Genomic DNA, 23,371 nt, shown 5'->3' with positions numbered 1-23,371 from the left:
TCATATATCTGTGTATCAACTTTTGAATAGTAACTATAAGCCATTATTTTAAAGAATAATCATTGTCAATATAGTTGAGTGGTAACATTTGAAAAGATGGCTTCTAATATCATCAGGAATTAAAAACAAATAAGAATGTTAAAGGCCAAAACATTTAAAATTAGAATTCTTTTTGAAAACTCCTTGGACAAAAGGTAATTCTAAAGCAATATTCCTCAAATCCTACTAGCCAGTAATGAATTAGACTATCAAGTAGTTGCCTTTATATGAAAGTTGCCTTTAATATATAAGAATAAATATGGCTCATGTCTGTAATCCTGGCTACTCAGGAGGCTGAGGTCAAATGATTACAGTTTGAAGCCAGCCTAGGTAGTAAAGTCCATGGGCCTTGTATCTCCCATTAACCACAAAAAGCTGGAAGTGGGGCTTTGGCTTAAGTGTTAGAGCAGTAGCCTTAAGCACAAAAAGCTCAAGGACAGCATTAAGGTCCAGAGTTCAAGCTCCTCTGGGAGTGGCAAACAAACAAACAAGCAAACAAACAAATAAATGCAGTAACATTTTCTGCTGAATCTCCTTATATGAGGGATATGTTTACCTGTGTAGGACCAGCCAATCTCTTCAACAAGTTTTCTCTGTTGTCTGTAGTATCCATAAGTCCAATCTATAACCAAAGAAAAATGAATGATTAACATCTAGATAACTATTTGTCCACAACTTGAAAAATACAAGATACCCAATATATTCATTCTTTTTGTTTGTAATACTAGGGATTGCCTCATGGCCTGTGTTCAGCTTGCTTGCTTAGCATGGAGCAAGGAGAACACAAGGAAGATGGGTGGAAGTCAAGGTTCACTGCAAACTTCAAATTTTCCCTAGAACCATGCTTACATGCAAGCAGTAGGGGTGCAACGATTCATGCTCCTCCTTCCTTTGCATTGTCCCTTCATCCCAGACTATGCTCGAATTAATACACCATATTTCTACATTATGGACAAAACAAATCTTTGTAGGCTGTGTTTGGAACCTGATCAGTGTTGACAGAACTGTTCCTGTCGAAAAAACTACAAATAAGTTGTTAATCAACTTGTGGGTTATCAGTCATTCATAAATCAAGTTTCTCTCAATATAGTTTGCACTTGGATACATACACATATAGATACACAATAAAGTATACTGGTTTTTATCATGGGTTTGGGAAAGTATTTCTTCCTTAAAATTATCTTTCTTCCCTGGATAAAGACCATTAACAAACAAAGATGGCTTCTGCCCCTTCTGTGATATTTTCCCATCAATTCGTCTCCACCCTGTGTCACAGGACTCAAGTTGAGAGGTGGCTTTGGGTTCTCTTTACTACTGCAATCATCTTTAATACAAAGTTTTGCTGGTCTATTTAAATTTGGTTTATTTTAAAAATTACATATAGACCCCATTTTAATTATCCAATCAATGCATTCTTGGGTTGATTATACTTTGGTCTATGACAAAAAAATTCTGCTAAGAACAGTCATATATCTAGTATATATAGAGTCATACATGTATATACTTGTTTTTTCACTTAAAATATTAGGCTCATAGTTTATTCTTCAAAATGGTTGTTTTATAAAAATAATTTTATAAAATTATATATACAATTATATAATTATTTTATAAAAATAATCATTTAAGGGGGCTGGGAAGGTGACTCAGTGGTAGAGCGTTTGCCTTGCATACCTGAGGCCCTGGGTTCAATTCGTCAGCACCACATAAGCAAAAAAAAAAAAAAAAAAGCTGGAAGTGGCGCTGGGCTCAAGTGGTAGAGCGCTAGCCTTGAGCTGAAGAGCTGAGGGACAGTGCCCAGGCCCAGAGTTCAAGCCCCATGACCAGACCAAAAAAAAAATCATTTAAGATAAATTAACTTAGTTCTGAGGATAGGTGGTTCTTTATGATAAATGCATATACATAATATAATGCTAGAAAGGTCCTAAGAGGTTATTTAAACCAGTCAAATTTGACCTAGTCATCTAGAAAAAATAATTTCAATTTTAAAATAAAGTCATTATACTCAAGAAATGTGTTTTGTATAGATATTAATAAGAAAAATGGACTGTACAATTCCTGTATCCTACTGCACTGATTTTGCCCAAAACTATATGCATGATTCTAACAGTTTTTCTTGAGCAAAATCTTCTGTGGCATGCCTGCCTTCCAGAGATACAAAACAAAGCAAAAAAAAAAGAGCCTTGGGTTTACTTGCAGGAATTATTTAGACAAATAAACTATACAGAGTTGCCTATACAGTCTACTGGATTCCACCAACAAGCATCTGCCCCCTAAAACTACACTAGCCCTAGAGAAAGGATTTATTGTCATCTGTTCATATATGATGATGATGATGATGATGATGATGATGATGATGATGATGATGATGATGATGATTTTAGTGTTGGTTCTGGGGCTTGAACTCAAGGCCTGGGCGCTGTCCTGAGTTTTTTGCTTAAGACTAGCTCTCTAACTCTAGTCACAGTTCCCTACTTCTGGCTTTTTGAGTGGTTAACTGGAGATAGGAGTCTCACAGACTTTTTTTTTTTAGTGTAGGGCTGGCTTTGAACTGCAATCCTCAGATCACAGCTTCCGGAATATTAGGATTACAGGCATGAGCCACTGGCAGCTGGCTTCACATCTTTTAAAGTAAATATTTTTAAAATGTATGACATTTCTATAGATGAATGTACTTTGATGGTCTCAGATTGGATTCCACACAAAACCTGACTTGAGGTAAACAGATGTGTTAAAGATTCATCCTAAAGGTTGATAGCAAAGTAGTAGTCAGTTTTTAGCTTTCTTTGTAGAGTTCTATCCAGATATCAGAAGCATTGTACTGGGTTTCTAATTACTTACATTAGGAAAGCTTTCTCAATAAAAGATCCCAGGTGTTGCAGCTTTCTTCAATTCCTTTATGTATTGTTCCTTTATACAATCCGTTACACATTCATATGTTAATTACATAGACTTCGGGCGTGAGAGAGTACCCCACTTTAAAGACTCTACTTAGAGCTCTGATAGATGAGCCCTGATAGCTTCAGTGAACAAGAAAAAAAGCAGCTGGTTTGACAACCCGCCCCACCCCCAACATACCCTGCCATGGTGTTACATAGCAGGAAAACCTACAAATCCTATATAAAGTATGTCTTATACTAGGGCTTACACATTTTAAAATCCATTAAAATAATCAAGAATAGTGTTTTCTTTTTTTTTTTTTTTGGTGGGAGTGGATTTAGTTTCTTTAGTTTTATTTTGTTTCTTCTCACTTATAGTACTTGCTAGTTCTAGTTAAGTCAGGCTACTTTAAAGTGATAAAACTAGGAAAGTGATTTTGGAAAGGAATGGCACCCATGAATACATATATAAACAGATCTTTTTAAAGGTTACTCTAAGTTGTACAACCAGAAATTTGGTTTATGTTATTTCAGGTACTATTAAACATTACTACTTCAATCTATAACCACCTACACAGTTGGAGTGTGTATGTGTGTGTGTGTGTGTGTGTGTGTGTGTGCACCCATGCTAAATATGTCTCTATAAATATATATTTCTACATATATGTAAATATATGTATTTATATGTCTTTATGTTTATATAAAGACATTATTAATATTTTTCTTAAAAATTAAACCCTTTTATTCACAAGTAAAAATACAAGTGTTCATTTCCTACTAAAATATGATCAATATATTAAATTATAAAATCATTTTGGATTGTACATTTAGCCTATATTCTTCGCTTCAACATTTTATTGTCAGATCCTAGTACAGATTCTAGCAGTAGTTTTCTGACAAAAATCCTCACACAGAGACACATCACATCTTCATGATGCAAAGTGCCCCAAGTGTGACTGGCAAAAGAAATACAAGTGTCCTCAGAAAAGGAAACTTCAAGATAGAAGAGGAATGATGGAAGGAAGGAAGGAAGGAAGGAAGGAAGGAAGGAAGGAAGGAAGGAAGGAAGGAAGGAAGGAAGGATGAACCAGTCCTTTATGTAGACGATTAGCTTTGGTACAAGAATATTTGTGGAGACATCACCTGCTACCAAAGACTTAGGTTTCAGCTGTCCTATTGTAATTGTCTTTCTCTGTTTGGTAAGAAAGTTGAGGTCATGAACCAATGATCTAAATCAAAAATGATTAGCAAACTTAAGTAAAATTTAAGTTACTCATGAGGTGAGAGTTTCCAATATCAATGCAGTTCATATCAATAAAATTTTCTACTAAAGGATAATCTGTAACTGGTAGACTTTCTCTGTGTATTTCCTCATTATTTGGTGTTAAAGATTGGGTTACAGTCAAAGTAAGTTATATATAGCCTATCCTTACTGATATGGAATGTCTACTATTATTCATTATACATGCAAAAACACTGGAGAAATTTAGCTAATTATGATAACTCAGATAATATGGCATGTGTAGGATAGAGTAATATTTTAGACACTGTTTTTCTGTTAATCACTGCCAATATAACCCAAATCCTTAAAATTGTTTTAAAAACCACAAACATCATTTCCTCTCCAAATACATGTTTTCCAATTTCAGCTATGTCCCTGGTTAAAAGGAAGTGCTTCACTGTTTTTCTCTTCTCTGCATAGGTTTAGAGACAATAGTACTTCCAATAGTATCAAAATTTAAACAGCAACTCAATATCTACTAAGAAAACACATTAGCGTATATTATTGTAGTTAGGTAATTTTGAAAATAAAAAAGGTTTGGTCACATCACCTATTTATTTATCTTATTATTTTTAATTAGAATACATTAATTGTACAAGGGGGTTTTATTGTGGTAATTCCATAGATGTGTGGAAACTTTGTGACCTTGTCATGTAAGATTAAGGTGAAAGAAGGAAAAGGCAGCTGAGAACAAAATATTAAATTAACAAAGGAGATGGAAAGACTAAGTGCAAAATATGACATGAAGAACAAAGGAAGCCATTTCTTTCATATATATATATATATATATATATATATATATATCAGTGAGAGAACCAATTACATATGTGTTTCTTAGATTAGGTAGAAATTCTGAGGTCAGCAATGACATTTTATTATTTCACAGACAATGAGGATTTTGTGAATTTTTCCCCAGAAAGAACCTGTATGTTAGCAATATGTTTACCAAATGGATTCAAATTTTTCAATATACTCAAATTTTTCAAAATACTCCTTGTCTTGGAAAGTTTCCCATACCTAGACATATGCTTTCAATCTGCTGTACTTTATCCATATTGCTAAAGCTAAAGGGTCCTTTTGTTAAATATATTAATAAATTTTTATCTAATTATGTATTAATGAATGCCTAGTTCCAATAAGTTCGAAAAACTAAATATAAGCAAATACTTTTTAGTCATCACTTGTAAACTATCTCCTTCTACATACTTAGTCCACAATTTTGCACAGATATATTTTTAAATTGTCATATTTATTTATATTTTATATAGATTTAATTATACTATTTATTTGGTGATTTGCTTTTTCACAAAATAGTAAAACACTGACATTCTCAAGATAATGAATAGGATTTATGACATCACCAATATTTATATATATATATATTTTATGTGTTTATACTATATTTTATATATGATATATTTATACACTGTATTATATATATTGAATGTTGACCTTAAGAAGTTTAACTTTGGCAAACTAATTTCTTGGACTCAAGTAATATGAATGATTAAGCTAGCCTTCCTGGCATTTTATGTATGCAATAAAGTCATTAGGACATCAAATACCACTTTTCTTCTGTCAAATGTCTTGTATAATACCCAGAAAACATCAAGAGGGCACAAACTCAAACTAAGTGCTATGATCTTTTTAGCCACGATTTTACATCCACAACCAAAGAGAATTTGTTTGGCTATAGAGAAAAACCAATGATAACGAGAGCACAAATAGAAATAACATGCAAAAATGACAGTTTGAAGAAGGAGCTGAAAGTGATGCTAAATGTGGAAAGAAAACATTGAATGAACCAGATTACAAAGTAATGTGCTATTATGTATCATTGTATTACTATACTATGCTATTAAACTATTGTCTATACAACAATGGTATACTATTATTAGCAATACAGTTAAGATTGCTGCTCTGAAGTCTTTGGCTCTCTTGTTTTCACTGAAATCCAGGGTAGAGCAAAAGCATCTGCTGTACCATTCATTCCATGATTAAGCTCTCCCAGGATGGTCTAGAGAATTTCCACCTGGATGTCACCAATTAGAGAATACAAGATGCCTTTCACATTTGCCATGAAAAGCGTATCACAAGGAAATTACAAAAATGAAATAAAAGTGACCCATTATTGATATTAAAATTTGAACAAATGAAGAGTCCTACTACATTCTTCATTGACTTAGGAGGAGTTATTAACTGTTTTTACATCATATGTTTCTGGCTGTTTAAATTAAAACTACTATCCTAAATTTGATATTGTTAAATGAATCATAAGGAAAAAATTGTAAGATAACTTAGGAGGAGAGTTAAATAATAAGTGAATGCTAAGTAACTAGTGAAAGATAAATTGACAGGTATGTTAAGAAGAAAGTATGTAGAATCAAAATTGAATGTAACATAGATGCAAATTTAATTCATGATAAAACAAACAGCACAAGCAGATAAGAAAGAAGTATAAAGGCTAAACAGCCATTAGAAACACTGAGTATTTGAAAAAAGAAATATAATGACATTTCACACATACATTAAATTGCAAACAGATTAATATTGTTTTAATAAGCTGAAAAAGAACCCCTGAAACATAAACAAGAATATTTAATTTAAAATATGTATGTAAACATATTTTGAATACATGACACTTAAACTTTGAATAAGAAAACATTTAAGGTGATATAAACAGAAATGTAAAGTTATTGATAATTGTTAACTCCATCAACAATTGCAACTATGTGTTCCAAACATGTAGAATCCTCACAAGTCACTAAGTGCAAAAATACAAGCAGAGAAGTTTTTAAACTGCAAACACAATTGATTAACAGAGCTAAATACAAATGTGAAGGTTGTATTCAGTATAATTACAAAGAATTTTCTGATAATAGATTACCAAATGTTTATTATTATTATTACTACTGCTACTACTATTTTGTGTATATGCCATAGGGTCTTAGGACTTTGGGCTCCCACTTGGCTTTTTTTTCTCAATGCTAGCACTCTACCATTTGAGTGAGATCTCCACTACAGCTTTTTGTTGATTAAATGGAGATAAAAGCTTCATAGAATGGTTTTGAACCATGTTCATAAGATGTCTATTGATATTACTATTTAAATATTAAGTGATACTCAACAAATCTTGAGATGTTCTTTATTTAGAGGTAGGTGGGAGATGTAAGCTTTCTGGAAAATAAGCTTGCAAGAGTTATCAAGAGCCTTAAAACTTGCCATGTCTTTTCTCAGTAATTCTATTCCCAGAAATATATTTTGATAATTAACAGGAAAGAGAACAAAGATTCCAAGATGTTTATACTGGTAGATCATATTTTAATAGATAAAATTTGGAAAAAGACTGACTAGATAATATTCCTACTATGAAATAATCCAAAACCATTAAATTATGTTTAAAAAATATCCACTGAGGTGGCAAAATATACATGAAAAATATTATGATATAATTTATGAACATTTCATACACATATAAATGTGAATTTCTGTATGTCTTCTCACTTTAAACTTTTAAGTTTGTATATGTATTTTTTTCATGTATTCTGTGAGACTGTATCATTAAAGTACACATGTACTTTGAATCAAGTCCTCTAATTTGACAAGCAAATCAGTGATGAATAAACATTTTGAAGATATGTAAATAAAAACTTGAAATGCTCTTTCATTCTTCTTCTGGATTTTACAATCAAAGCTAGTCCTTATTCAGAAGAAAGTTCATGGATAGATGAATCACTAAGAATTTCAACGTTAAACTTAGGAAATAAGCCAAGTCTACACATGACAGACAACTTAAGTACTTGCCTACCAAGACAATTAAAATTCAGAGATAGCAAATTACACAATGCAGTGAGTTCACTGACCATCTTTATGGCCAGGAGTCATACCAGTTGGATCATCTATGTGGGGGTAAACTTTGATATAATCATATTTTAATCTGAGATTTATTTCTAAAACACTTCTGCAGAGATAAAATTAAGTTAAACTCAGGTTCCTATACAGAAAGCAGGAAAATCTGGCAGCTTTAGGCATTGGCAACCTATTCTGAAAAAGGTGTGGACCATATGTTAAAACTACTGCCAGTATGTAGATTGATTCACACTGCAAGGCAGGCAGAAAGATTTCTTTGACTTGTTTCCAGGGTACTGACTGAAAATTCATTTTTGTCCTAAATTTATTCTGATTACTTTTTACTAGTCTAGAAAAAATTATTCATGGGAAGCACTTTAAAAATAAGTCATTGATACTTTTCTAGTGGATTTTTAATAAGCTAAGAATTTTTTGACTTGTCAGTTTCTTTAATAAGTCACGTTCTATTGCTCCTTACACTGACTTAAGCTGGGTAATACTTCTACGAGAAATCTGGGTGAGTGTAGTAGATCTGCTTAATTTTCACACTATACATATGCAAGTAGTGAGTGCTTCTTCTCAGTTCCTTCTTTGTGTCAGAAAAATGTCCTTTTAAACACTGAATTTGAACCAGTCACATCTCTTTGCTGCTATTTCTATAAGCAAAAAATAGAGTTATATACATAGCTGCTGTTTGCTTACAATGATGCTATAAACCCATAAAGCATGCACAAAAGCATTTTAAGCTCTTTATTTTAAAATATGAGGATGGTTATAATCAAGAAATCTAATAACAACAGATGCTGGAGGGGATGATGGCCAAAAAACCCTACTGCACTATTGGTGGGAGTGTAAACTTGTTCAACCACTCTGGAAAGTAGTATGGAGGTTCCTCAAAAGACTACACATAGAGCTCCCCTATGACCCAGCAATCTTACTTCTGGGCATTTACCCAAATGATTACAAACAAGGCCATACTAAGGCTACCAGCACAACTATGTTTATCGCAGCATTATTTACCACAGCTAAGATATGGAACCAACCCAGATGCCCCTTAGTAGACGAATGGATCAAGAAAATGTGGTAGGGCTGGGAAGGTGGCTCAGTGGTAGAGCACTTGCTTTGCATGCATGAGGCCCTGGGTTCGATTCCTCAGCACCACATAAGCAAAAAGAAAAAAGCTGGAAGTGGCACTGTGGCTCAAGTGGTAGAGCGCTAGCCTTGAGCTGAAGAGCTGAGGGACAGCACCTAGACCTAGAGTTCAGGCCCATGACCGGACCCCCCCAAAAAAGAAAATGTGGTATATGCATATATATGTGTGTGTGTGTATATATATATATATATCACATATTTATGTCTATATATAATGGAATTCTATGATTCCATCAGAAAAGAATGACACCGCCCCATCTGTTAGGAAATGGGAAGACTTGGAAACATATTAAGTGAAGTAAGCCAGACCCAAAGAAATATAGGTCCCATGGTTTCCCTTATTTGCAGCCTATGTTTCTTTGGCTCTGCCTTACTTTGCTTAATATAAGTCCTTTTCATTTCCTTATGAATGGTTCAATATCATTCTTTCTGATGGAAGTACAGAATTCCATTGTGTATATGTACTACATTTTCTTGATTAATTCATCCACTGAGGGACATCTGAGTTGATTCTATATCTTGGCTATCGTAAACAATACTGCAATGAACATGGTTGTACTAGTGGCTTTAATGTGGCCTTGTTTGTGGTCAATTGGATAAATGCCCAGCAGCAGGATTGCTGGGTCATAGGGAAGCTTGATGGTTAGTCTTTTAAGGAACTTCCTCTAGAACCAATCTCTAGAATGGTTGAATAAGTTTATATTCCCACCAACAGTGTAATGAGTTCCCTTTTGGCCACATCCCCACGAGCATTTGTTATTGTTAGCTTTCCTGATAATGATCATTCAAACTAGAGTTAGGTGGAATCTCAGTGTTGTTTTGATTTGCATTTCTTTTATGGCCGGAGATGTTGAACACTTCTTTATGTGTCTACTGGCCATTCTTTTTAGTTCCTCTGAGAAGTCTCTCTTTTTTAGCCCATTTATTTATGGGATTGTTGAGTTTTTAAGAGTTGATTTTGGGGGGATGATTTTTTGAACTATAAATATATTTTAGCTATGAGGCCCTTGTCTGATGCATAGCTTATAAAGATTTTCTCCCATTGTTTAGGCTTTGTATTTATCTTGCTAGTTATGGCCTTTGCCATGCAGAAGCTCTTCAGTTTGATAAAATCCCATTTATCCAATCTTTGAGTTGTGATTATGTATCTTTATTTAGGAAGTTTTGCCCCATGTAAAAAGGCCTAGTGCCTATACATCTACAAGTAAACACACTGAATGATTAAGAATACATACATATGCACAACACTGGGACATGGTAATTATATAGGACTCTAGACATTAACACACTGGGGATAAAGAAAGATATTCATGAGAATGGTTGAGAAAGGTTCAACAGCCGTGTGCATATGATCATATAAAATAATATTCTACAAAATGAACTCCAAGAAAAAGAAACAAGAGGCATTTTGTTTTACTTGCCAATGTTGCTGTTTTTGTTTTGTTCTCCTTTTGTCTTGGTTGTTAGATGTTTGGATTTGGGAAGATGAGGGAAGACACAGAAAAGGTGGAACAAGGGTGAATAAATATAGCAGTGGTCCTCACTAGACATTATGTGGAATATGAACTGTATGTCTTGTGGGTAGGGATGGGAGAAAAAACTGGGAGAGAGCAATGGAAGGGGAGATATGGTTCAAAAAGAATTGTATGTACTCATTACTCATTATCTGATTCATGTAACTGTAATCCATATATCAACTCTACAATAACGACATATTAAAAGACAGTAAGTTTTCAAAAGCAAGATTAATCAAAATATTTTCACTTCAATTGTGCTACAAGAGACTGGAGATAGGCTCAGAACACTGTTTATTTCAAAGTTTTATTGATTAGCTTTTCAAGATATTCCTGAACATACAACCACTTTTCCCACTAGCAATTGTAAAAAAAAATGTTTTGATGACATTTTTAATGACCTGGCTTTTCAATTCCCCTGCCCATATAGGTCATTATTTTCTTTTCTTAATAGCACAAATACATTCTATTGCTTTTTTTGGTATGTTTAGGTGTTTTATTGCCAGTGAACTCTGAGGTAATATTATTTTCCAGATTGTATTTCCCTCCATTGTACAGTTTATTTGAAGTGTGTATAAATTGCTCAAATTCTATTGATAGCTTATGGGTCCCTGGAATCACTTTATTAGCTTCACATTCCACTGTTTGATGTTGATACATCTCATCCAGGGCTTCTTCTCTTTGCCAAGCACACTGCTTATTCTCAGAACATTCTCCTTAGATCTAGTGTGTTCACAGTCTTTCTGTGAACCACCCAGTCAGCCCTAGGAAGAAATGATTCACATCAACCACCAATCACCGCACACTTACCTTCAAGTCTTATCACTACTGGTCACCTCTACTGACTAATGACAGCACTTGGTCTTTTAGACACACTATTGCAAGGACTATTTTCCAATTTTAGCTGGACCTTAAATGTTCTCTGCAGCAGAAGATGCTCAAAAATACTCTGCTTGCTTAGATAACACAGGTTTATTGCACTTAGAGGAACAATATTTATAAGGCATTCCTACTTAGTACATAATTAATAGGCTTGGAGCATACAGCTTAGTAATTACATTTCACACACAATTACAAATGGCTGGCCAGGGATTGGATATTATTTATTTTTGAAAGAGTAAGCTCAGTTGGAGCGAATATGTTTTCTCTCCAGGTTTATACTGTTTGTTTGTGCTGATGTCAAGAGACAGAACTAGCTAATGTAGTGTTTTTGGCTTGCACTGGAAACAGGAATGTGCTGGCACTTAGCTTTGAAGTTACTAGGCCACTGGGACACCTCAAAATCATTAACATCCTCCTGATGTCTCTAATGTGAATAGGATGATGGTTAGAGAAGAAAGAGCACCTATAACAGCGCAAGGCGAGTATTTTTGTACCTCAAGGGAGGTACGTTCTCCAGGTACAACACCACTGCTAAATTAAGAAAGAAGAAAAAGTATTTTTTATGAAGTTTACATATGCTTGGCATTAATCTCAATAATAGCAAATATTTCCAATAGAGAATATTTATTGACAACCTGTTATATATCATCTCAAAGACAAACTGAGTTTAACCTTCAAAATAAAATCTCATAATATGCATTGTTTTTGTTTTGCATAGGGCAGTCACAGACGTGTAGCCTCATGTCCAGAATTCTTTAACATACTACCCGAGTTCATTTGCAAAGCAAGAAAATCACAACTAGTGCAATACAAATTATTTTGAACTACCTCTTTATGACCTCAGAAATAGCTTAATGGAAATATTGCCTCCCTCAATTTAAAAAAGAAATCTCCATCAATCTCCAGTTATTTTGCTTCATATAATAATTAAGGGGAAAATTGTTTCTTATGATGATTAAATTCCAAGAAGCCTCTCTGGTTTCAGAGTAAGGGTATTGTTTGATGCTTTCTAATGACCCCAGCAGACCTCTTTGACATGCATTCACTCTGTGAGCAATCCAATAACACAGTGGCTATGATGTATCTGGTGATTTGAGCTGGTAGTATACACTAGAGGAAGCCAGTGGTGACAAAACTACTCTGGCATAGTTTTCCCATCTCACATGGCTCTCCTGCCATTTAGAAAGAGGATGTTGTCATGCTCTGAAGTGCCTTGTTCATCATGGGAAAAGACCACCTCCATCTTTGGCACTTTCAACTAAGATTAATGTAATTCAGACAGTTTTCCAGAGATGCTACCATAACGCCCAGTCTATCAAATTACTTATGAGAATTCTGGTAGTGCTTGGGATAAAACAAAACAAAACAAAATGCCCTGGATTTTCTTATGTAAAATCAGCATGTTTCCTGGCACATGAGTGAGTCAATGAATAAAGGCTACTGATCTTATGTCATTTTTAGTTCATTTTAGTAAGAGTACAGCAAGTATCCAGTAAAAACTTTCCAGAAGAAAGCCTTAATGGTTTTATTTCATGGCCTCCAACAATCTCATTATTGTTCTTATTTTAATAAATATTTAAAATTTTTATTCTTCAGAATAATAATGACTACCAAAGCACTATCGAAATTTAAAAAAATAAAAAAAGAATACATGAAAAGAAGAACAGGTTGGGGGAGATACTAGTAAATGATTTATGATTTTTAATAGATATTTTATTGTAAAGATACTGTACAGAGGGGTTACAATTACATGGGTAAGGTAATGAGTACATTTCCTATCCAGCATTGTTACCCCCTCCTTTGTTTTTTCTCTACTATCCCTGCCTTCCCCACCTCCCCAGCTCCTCCCCCGCCGAAGTTGTAAAGTTAGTTTTCAACATAGTGTTTTGCTCATCTCATTGTTACAATGGGTCAACCTGTATCCTTGTTTCCGTTTTTTGTTATTTCCCTTCACCTCCCTAAATTAGAAAATTGTATATACAAGATGCAGGGCACCTGAATCAAATAAAGTGACAATAGGGGTTATACCATGGGGGAAGAACATACAAAAGGAACAAAAAAATCAGGGACACAAGAAGTTTAATCTTTGTTGCTGTTGTTTTTAATGTACTTATAATGATTCATGATTTTAATGCAGTTGAATTAAAGGCATGTCTTCAGGATTCTTCATTAAAAAAAGAAAAAGTAAAGAAAACAGCAATGATCCTTTTCAAGGCTAATCTCACTGTGCCTTCCAGAACATAGCTAACAGATTGCCATGGACACACATTTGTTGCCTTTCTTTGCCTCTGTATCTCCAGAAGTTGAGATTTAGGGACAAGAAGAAAGAACACTGATATCTTTTGCCTAAAGCATAGTTGGGATCTTAACCACTAGGTATGTAACTTTGCAATACAAGTTGCTATCAGAAATTTATTGAGCACACAAACCATTATTTCTAATCAAGCAAAACAATGCTTTTGCAGGTCTAGGAAGTAGCATGCCACCCAGTAAACACATATGACTTCACAGATCTGTGACAACACACAGGTAAGACAGGCTGTAATCTTCTCTTAAACAGATAACACAGTATAGAAGAGCATAGGCAATTAAAACGGAATGTAGATTTTGTGGCTGGCTGGGTAACTCCAGACAACAGTTATAGTTTTCCCCAGCAACTAACCTAAATTATGCCTGTCTAAAATCTTTACATGATATTCTGATTTCTTCATTTATGTGTACAAAAAGATAAGAAACCTTTTTATAGAAAATTAATCATCTGAAATTTCACTCCATCTTATTTTGTTGTACTGACAATACTACATGAAAAAAAGAAAATGAGAGAAACTTTTCATCAAATAACTTTTGTGTTACAAGACATGCATATGACAATTCGTTGTATTTGTTAAATTAACACAGGTTAAATGCAACATCATTTATTACATACATATTTCCTAAAATAAATATGAATACAATGACTGCATACAGGAAAGAAGCCTCAAGTTAATCTCATCTATGCATCAAACCTTTGAAATTACAGATGATTTTCTTCAGTTAATTCCCCTAGAGCAGCATTTCTCAAACTGTTTACCATGGCCCAGTTAGAAAGTTGTTATTTTTCATCTGTGCATGGTGTAATGCCTATAATCCTACCTATATAGAAGACGGAGCAAGGTAGGAGAATCATGGTCCAAAGTCAGTCTTGGGCAGTGGGGGGGGGGGGGGGGGGGAGGGGGTAGGCGAGAAGTGAGACACCATCTTGAAAAAAAAGCAAACTATCTACCTATGTGGTTCAAGAGGCTAGCCTAGAGTTCTTGCCTAGCCTATGCTATGGGTCCACATTCAATCCTCGGTATGACTAACAATGTATGTATATTTTACCAGTGCACTAGATGGCACATAAATGCTGGGAAGATGAATCTGAGGCACACTTGGAGCCCACCAGAGGAACCAGGGCACACTGAGTGGCAAGTCACTGTCAGCTAGAATCCAGCTGACCTCCAGCTCCTTCCTGTCTCGGCTTCTCTGCTCTGCTTCTCTGCCTGGGTATCTCAATGACTGCATTCCATGACGTTGAATAGCTTATTGAAATATTAAATATTCCACCAAAATAAAAATATATACATATACTTTATTGATAAAAATGCCAGCCATGCAAACAAAATAAGCAATCCTGTCCCCATAGAACTCTATAGAAGTAAGAAGAGAAAGTCACCAAGAAAGATAATCAGTGAGTTAACCACATGGTCTCTAAGAAGGTGATAAGCACTATGGATAAAATCATTAGAGCAGAAAAAGACAGTTGAATAAACACATTCAGAGTTTCATTTGGACAGTCAAAGGCAGCTTGCAAATAAATTGCACTCAAGTAAAGACTTGAAAAGGTTCAGTGGGTAAACCCAGGGACTCCTGAGAGAAGAGCAGTACTAGAACAGATGTCACTTTTAAAGCAGCCTGTTTTATATTATGAATGCCAACTCTTCAATTTTCTCTCAGCTATACTGAATGCAGATTAAAAAAATAAAATTGCACTCTATTTCTCATCATTGCCTGTTTCTTCTGAGTCCTCTCTTTGTATGCAGGATTGCTTTTGTGCTTGTTTTGGCTTCCTTCAGATGACTTAAATATCTACTTATTCTTATCTGTCCCTTATTTAATAGTAACACACCAAAATATAGACTATAGGGCTTGTATGTAAGTAAGTGGGATTTTCCAAAAGATGGACTTCCTTGTAAGATGATTCTAACATAAAGTAGATTTTTCATGGTGGAGTTCCAATCTGTTGTGCACATACTTTTAGCATTCTGGGACCAGAATGTAGGTATCTAATCGAAAGTGCTCAGATTTTCAGCTCAGTCTCATATGTTCATCTCCATAACTCATTCCTACCTTATACTATGCACTGGTTTTCAAGGAAGATATGAAAGAAGAGATGTTTAATTTGAAAGCAGAAGAGCAATGAATCAAGCAAAATGTATTAGTACACTTCTGAATACAAAGAATAATCAAAATTTTACAGCAGTATTCTAGTATTTCTGCCAAATATCCTGCAAATCTTTAATGGCTTTCCTAGATGGAAATAATGTAGCAATAAATACTTCAGTGGGAAAAGCACACTACAGTTTTTTTTCATGTCCTAAAACCATTCATTGTATTTATGAACCTTTCCCAATAGGTATCCTAGCATATTTCACATTTATGTTAAATAAAAAGGTGTGTAGCACTACAACTTCTGTTATACATGTTATTTTGCCTGAAGTGTGCTCACTAGGAATATTTTTAGTTTCTAAGTAGTTATTCAGTGACCACTCATAAAATCTCAATTTACTTAAGTTTCTAGTTTTTTTTTAAAGAGGTGCTTACCAAAAACGAGGTCACTTTTAAAGGGTAGTAGAAATGATGACAATGAGAACATCATTGCTGAAGTAAAAGATTAACATACTAAAGGAGGGGGAGCTGTGGCTAAGAAGAACTAACATCCAAAGCCTCAAGAAGAAGGTTGGGAAAGAAAGTAGATCTGATATAGAAACAGAAAAGAAAATCAATGCTGGGAAGGAAAGAAGAAAAGAATAAAACTAGGCAATACAGATGTTGCGTGGTTTACACATTTAATGGATTCTGATATTTTAAATATACAGGGCCAGCTGCCACTGGAACTGTTTCACAACACAAATAAGGTTGTGATGATGTGGTCAGATTATAGCTACCTACCATCACCAATACATCATTATCTACCCATCACTGTCTATCCATCCCAATTCATTTCTCCAGAAATTACTCCTATTTATTCTACAAGATTCCTAACAGGAATCTTGCTGTCCTTGTCCCTTACATATATTTGGCAACAAGTGATGCATTTGGTAAAACCCAATCCATCCAAAAGGAGAAAAATCATTGATTTTTTTTATCTCATCAGCTCTTTAAACATCTTATTTTGACTACAAAGATTTAGTACTTAAATTAGATTATCATTTTGCTGATGAATATCTGTTTTGCTTATAAATCACATTAAACCAAGAATGTTGAGCTTTGAAATGGTGATGTTATTTTTATTTCAAAAACTATATCTTATAAAAATCATCTGAAGAATTGAGAATCTTGTTAAATTAAACATTTAAACAACAAATGTGTGTGACATTTATTAGTATTTATTAATTTTATTTATGAGATGTATTAATTTTATTTATCTGTGAAATTTGTAAATTCGAAATTAGTGTAACTCAGACTGCTAGAATATGCTAATTTATGTAATTTCAAGACTTTGACCTCAAACATTTACACAGATTTTAGTCTATGAATAAGCCCTCTAAATTATGAAGAAATTAAGGTTATTTTTCTAATTACTTAGAATGTTCATCTAAATATATAATTACACAAACCCATGTGGACACTTACATACCATAACAGCTCTTTAATCTATCACTGAAAAGTAAATTTTGAAAAATCTCTAAGCACATACATATATACTAATAAAGTAAAATGAAGCTTATGGCTTTTATTCATAAAACATCTGCTACTAAAGGTCATAAGCTATGATTAAAGTAAAACAAGTCACAATTACTTTCCATATTTAATTTATTTTCATGTTGTTTCATGTTGTTTGTTTTTCTGTGTAATTCTCTGGCAAAACTAATAAGGATTTTAATAAACAAGCCAATCAGTTTAAATTTTTCATCTACAATTTCCCTATATATATAACAACGACAAATGCATTGCTCCAATTTTTACTAATGTGAAAATTATAAGCAAAAAATCATTTATCTTATTGCAGAAGTTATTCCTAGGGCTGGGAAGTTGGCTCAGTGGTAGAGCACTTGCCTTGCATGCCTGAGACCCTGGGTTCAATCCTTCAGCACCACATAAGCAAAAAGAAAAAAGTCGGAAGTGGCGCTGTGGCTCAAGTGGTAGAGTGCTAGCCTTGAGCTGAAGAGCTGAGGGACAGGGCCCAGGCCCAGAGTTCAGGCCCCACGACCGACCCCCCCCCAAAAAAAAAAAATACTAAAAGAACTGGTACCAGTGACTCATGCCTGTAATCCTAGCTACTCAGGAGATTGAGATCAGAGGACTTCAGTTTAAAGCTAGCCCAGACAGAAAAACCTGTGAGACTCTTATCTCCAAGTAACCACAAAAAGAGCCAGAAGGGTTGTGACTGTGTGGTCAGAAATTCTACCACTTCCCATCCAAGGGCTCACTGAATTGAAAGGAAATCTCAAGATTATGAGCCCAATTATTGTGTGTGTATAATGGAGAATCACTGCATGCACTGATTTCAGATTAAACAAAATCTCCTATACAATTCATCTTACAGATATCACTTTCTACTTCTTTCAAGGATCTCATTTTTTTTCTGAATGAAAAAGCTCCAACTATTTATCTCCATCTGACTTGGTTTGAGGCCGTCTTTGAGAAGGAGAGAGGTACTTTCCATTGCAACATTGTATATGTCTGCTGTCTTTGGAGACTCTCTGTTTTGGACATTCCTCATAAATTTAAGGGAGTGGAGGAAGGGTCACTGGAGTAAAAACTGCCTTTAGTAGGGTGCCTTCTAATCACTAGTCTGGGGGTAGATGCTACTTCTAACTTCTATTGATGGTTTTCAAAAGAACATGGAATTCTTAGACACCGTTAGTCATCATCCAAGGTATGTTAGTTATTCCAGAGCAAGTGACAATTCTGGTTTGCCTTGTGTAATAAGATCTTCTTCATCAAATTTTAGAATACAGTAACTAGTCAAGACAACTTTTGGTAACTGTAGAATTCTGTCATATTCACTGTATTCTTTCCTGAAAAAGTGATACATATCTTGAGCTAAACATTCAGAGAAGATGTTAATGTTAATGGTTCTGTTTCCCCAGCTCCTAACAATTTGTAAAGTCATATTTTCTCCCATAATATATATCTAAATTTAACTCTTACTATATTGCTTTACCAAACATTGAACTTTACCAAACTTTGCCAAATATTGCCTCATCCACATTTCCATTTTACTTCTCATACTGAAAAATGAAATTAGTGGAATGATTTCCTAAAACACTGTTCTTTGTTATTCTTTTCATTTGCAAGAAACATTCAGTATCTAAAGGTTTTTGTGGTAGTCTATATCCAAAACAGAAAGTAAGGTCCATGCATAGGAAAAATAGTTTTTAATGCTAGTCTTTGAAGTCATGCATTTTAATCCAAACTCTCCTATTTAACAGAATATTATATTGGAAAAATTACTCAATGAGTCTATGCTTCATCTTCATTTGTAAGGTGCATATAACAATCTTGTGAGTTTTTGTTACAACTGAATTATGTGATAAGTGAAAAGTACTTGGCAGTGGTTGACACACAAGTCATACAAGAAACAGTGGTCATCCTTCTTACTATTAGACTTTGAATGTTAAGAATATCATTATCTTTCTTCTTTAGGCTCTGACCACAGAGCCTAAAAAATGCATCAACACATAAACACAACTTGTTGCTTAAAGTATACCTGTATATACACTTGCCCTTCTAATAATTCCAAGATTTAAAACCAGGCAGGGAGAAGAATATGAATCGGATGGGATAATGTGATTTTCCTTATCTATACCCAAATACAAACCAAAATATGAAGAATGTTGGTAGATTCTCCCTGCAAATAGATACAAGGATTCTTAAGCTCTCTTTTCCAATTCAGCATCATTTATACAGGGTGAGCTTAGTGTCTGGCTGGGGATTTCACAGAAAGGAACAGGAAGAGAAGTGTATAAACCGTGAGCCTGTAGTTAAGATCCAAGCAGTTGATGGAATCAAGTTCAATCAATGAGAGAAACACATCAATCCAATCTGATATTCCACAACAAGAAATTGGGAGAGGGATTGTTTAGGCTTTATGGCCTGGGAAACAAGGCGAAGCTTGTGTCCTGTCCTGAAGGGTGTATTAGTTTCTCAGTTTGCCAGGGCTTTGACCTTTGTTCACCTTGATAACCCTGTGTCCTTCTCATCTAGTTTCAATGCACTCTTCCCATTCACCTTCCCCAGGTCATGTTTCTTACTTCCTTTCAAGCTCCCAAACTTGACCTCTCCACTCTGAAAACCAAATACAGATCATGACATCTGCCTCTCAGGTTGCAAGGTCGATTCCTGTGTCCAGTTCTGTCTCAGTGAATGACCTCCTCACCACTGCTGGACTTCAGCCTGCTGGCTGATTGGGATGGAGTTTTCTTCAGAAAATAGATATGGATCTGTTCCAAGAACAATGCAGTCGCCATAGTTTACCCATGAAGAATGCACAGATCACACTTGGAAAACTACTTTCTGAGATACAGTGAGTGATAGTTCCAGACTCTGTTTACACTTTGAAAATTCACTCTTTTGTAGGTCTCAAACATGATTTGTCACAAACTATAAACGGTGCCTTCAACCCATGTCCTCCATGTAGGCTCTTCTCAGCTCTAGCTGACAGGTACTCCACAGCCCTGCCTGGCCGACACACAGCTTAGTTCCCTCTGATCAGATTGAGACTTCCCTTTGTCCAAAATCCACAACCCTGCCTTGCATGCACTCACTTAGGACTTTCAGGAGCCAATTGTAATGGAAGGAGGTTAAAAAAAAAAGACGAGAGAGAGAGAGAGAGAGAGAGAGAGAGAGAGAGAGAGAGAGAGAGAGAGAGAGAGAGAGAGGAAGCAGGAGAGGGAGACATAAAGGGGAAAGAAACACAATGATGGCAGGGTATTATCTAGGGAATTTTAAATTATAAAAATAAGCTGAGGCTTTATGACAGAATAAGCAGTATAAGCAGAATGTTGTTAGGCTTGGATTGCTGATGAAGTCTTTCCGTAGCATCATCTCAGTCTATTCCTTAAGCATTCTCTTATTATCTACTTGATTCCACATCCATTCTTACTTCTTACAGATATGCACTACCTTATAAGAAACCTAATTAACTTCAAGCACTTACTAAGGGCTCCTATGTACTTTTTGGTGGATGGGAAGAAAGTATATGAAACATTTCTCTTTGTAAGCAACATGTACGATCTAAGAGCAGCATTATCCCTCAACTGATGATGGAGGATTAGAAATAAAACCTTCACCAGAGCTTCCTGAGCAGACTTCTCAATTCTCTCAAAAGAAACACTTTCCCAGGCTGGGAATGTGGCTTGGTGGTCAAGTATTTGCCTAGCATGCATGAAGCCCTGGGTTTGATTCCTCAGTACCATATACACAGAAAAGGCTGGAAGTGCTGCTGTGGCTCAAGTGGCAGAGTGCTTGAGTAAGGTAGGTCAGGGACAGTGGCCAGGCCCCGAGTTCAAGCCCCAGAACTTCCAAAAAGAAAAAAAAGAAGAAAGAAACACTCTCCCAATTATTCCTTCAGTTACTACGAAAGCTGTTTATCAATGTAAATGAATTTAGCATTATCTAGTATGAAGGAACATTTTCTTTCTCTTTTTTTTTAATTCAAGGAAACAATTACAGTTGATAGCAAATGCCTTCTAGAAAAATAATCTGAACACAACTAAGATCGTACTTTTTTCTTATCATAGCTATCCAAAAGAGTAGATGCAAAGATCTTTAAGAACCTCTTTCAACAGCAGAGCCACTTTTTGAAGTGCTCGCAACATCATTTTGGGGGTTGGGTAAGAGCGCCCTGTTTTTCTTACAATGTTTCATATAGGTCTCCATTGACAGAATGAGAAGAAACTTGTCACATTCTTCCATGGCTAAAAGAGAGCTCTACAGGGAATTCAATGAGATCTGTGAGATGTGTACATATTCTCAGATGTGTTTTAGTGGTTCAGTGGTTTATTGCTGTGTTGAGGGTCCTACTGCTTTATATACAAGGCAGGTACATATCAGGTACCAGTTTCTGCTATGGAACACTCACATGAGCCATCAAAGTGTTTATCCAATAGGAGGATACTTAATACATTTTTTGTCAGTCTTGGGGCTTGAACTCTGGGACTGGGTGCTCTTCAGCTCAAGGCAAACACTCTACCACTTGAGCTACAGCGCCACTTCCAGTTTTCTGGTGGTTTATTGGAGATAAGAGTCTCACAGTCTTTCCTGCTTGGGATGGCTTTGAACCGTGATCCTCAGATCTCAGCCTCCTGGGTAGCTAGGATTACAGGCGTGAGCCAATGGTTCCTCGCTGTATACTTAGTACTTTATGAAAAAAAATGTCATTTAAATGTGTAATGTGATTAGCCAATAGATCTATTATACTATCCTGAAGTGTTAGAGAAAACAGCAGGCTTAAAACTCTACAGTTGAATGACTTAATGGGTATTGAAGTAATACTTGGCCTTATATACTGCAATGCTTCTCTGCATTTCTGGCCACTCCCCTGGTGTTTCATGATCACTTACTCTTTTGTCCATGGAATCTCAAACAAACTCACTTCATGCAGGGGACAGGAAAAGCCATTGTACACAGATCTATATAGAGAAGTGGTATGAGACAGGCAGGTAGACCATGTCTCAGAGACAGGATTGTGCCTCAGAACTAAGTGGACAGGAATGCATAGAGGAGACACAATGAAGGAGATGATCTCTATTTTTGAAAGCTCTCTGGCAGCAGGAAGCCTTGAACCATAAGTGTTAATGTGGAAAACCCAAGATTCTAGCTTTTTGAGAAAATCACACTAAAGATAGTTCCATGGATTAGTTCTCAGAAATGTGTGTGCCAAGATGAACTCATATCAAAGTTATTTCAAACCCTAATCCTCTGATTTTAGAATAGCTCTGCCACTGAAGGTTATCTTAATTCCAAAACCTTTGCCTTGAACCCTGGGATGCATAAGCAGGGGGATTTTTTTTAAAGGGAATTTTTAAAAAATGTTATTTATTTTTTATTGTGAAAATACTGTACAGAGGGGTTACAATTACATGGGCAAGATAATGAGTACATTTCTTATCAAGCATTGTAGCCTCCTTTGTTTCCCCTTCCCATCCCTTCCCATCATTCCCCGGGTCCCCCCAGTCCTCCCTGCCTCCCCCCCCACCACCAAAGTTGTAAAGTTCATTTTCGACATGACAACTTGTACTTCTCATTGTTGCAACGGGTCCACCGGTATCCTTATTTAAATGACTTGTTTTTTCCCTTCCCCTCCACAAATTATACCGACATCAAATACAGTGAAAGCTGGGGTTATACTGTGGGGGAGGGACATACAAAGCAACAAAGAAATAATCTTATAAATGCGTTAGAAACAATCGCATGAAAGAAAAAAATAACATTTGAATACATATCTTAGAGTTCATTTCCCTAACATCACCTTATCTGACCTTTTCAAGCAGGGGGATTTATGACCCACATACTACCCAAAAAAAGTGAAA

General features: G+C 35.3%; 1 protein-coding gene across 4 annotated transcripts in view; it reads right to left on the bottom strand.

Annotated features, from left to right (window-relative positions):
* The window catches only part of Ptprz1 (protein tyrosine phosphatase receptor type Z1), a 170,289-nt gene that overhangs the window by 105,781 nt on the left and 41,137 nt on the right, over nt 1-23,371 (bottom strand). For all 4 annotated transcript variants that reach the window (XM_069996644.1, XM_069996645.1, XM_069996647.1 and 1 more), the window contains exon 2: nt 596-661. In XM_069996644.1, coding sequence (XP_069852745.1) covers nt 596-661 — 66 coding nt within the window. The remainder of the gene's footprint in view (nt 1-595; nt 662-23,371) is intronic.

The sequence above is a fragment of the Dipodomys merriami genome, unplaced genomic scaffold (assembly GCF_024711535.1).
Source record: "Dipodomys merriami isolate MVZ:Mamm:240054 unplaced genomic scaffold, mDipMer1.0.p SCAF_5, whole genome shotgun sequence".
NCBI lineage: Eukaryota > Metazoa > Chordata > Mammalia > Rodentia > Heteromyidae > Dipodomys > Dipodomys merriami.
This window is presented reverse-complemented; position numbering and strand designations above follow the sequence as displayed.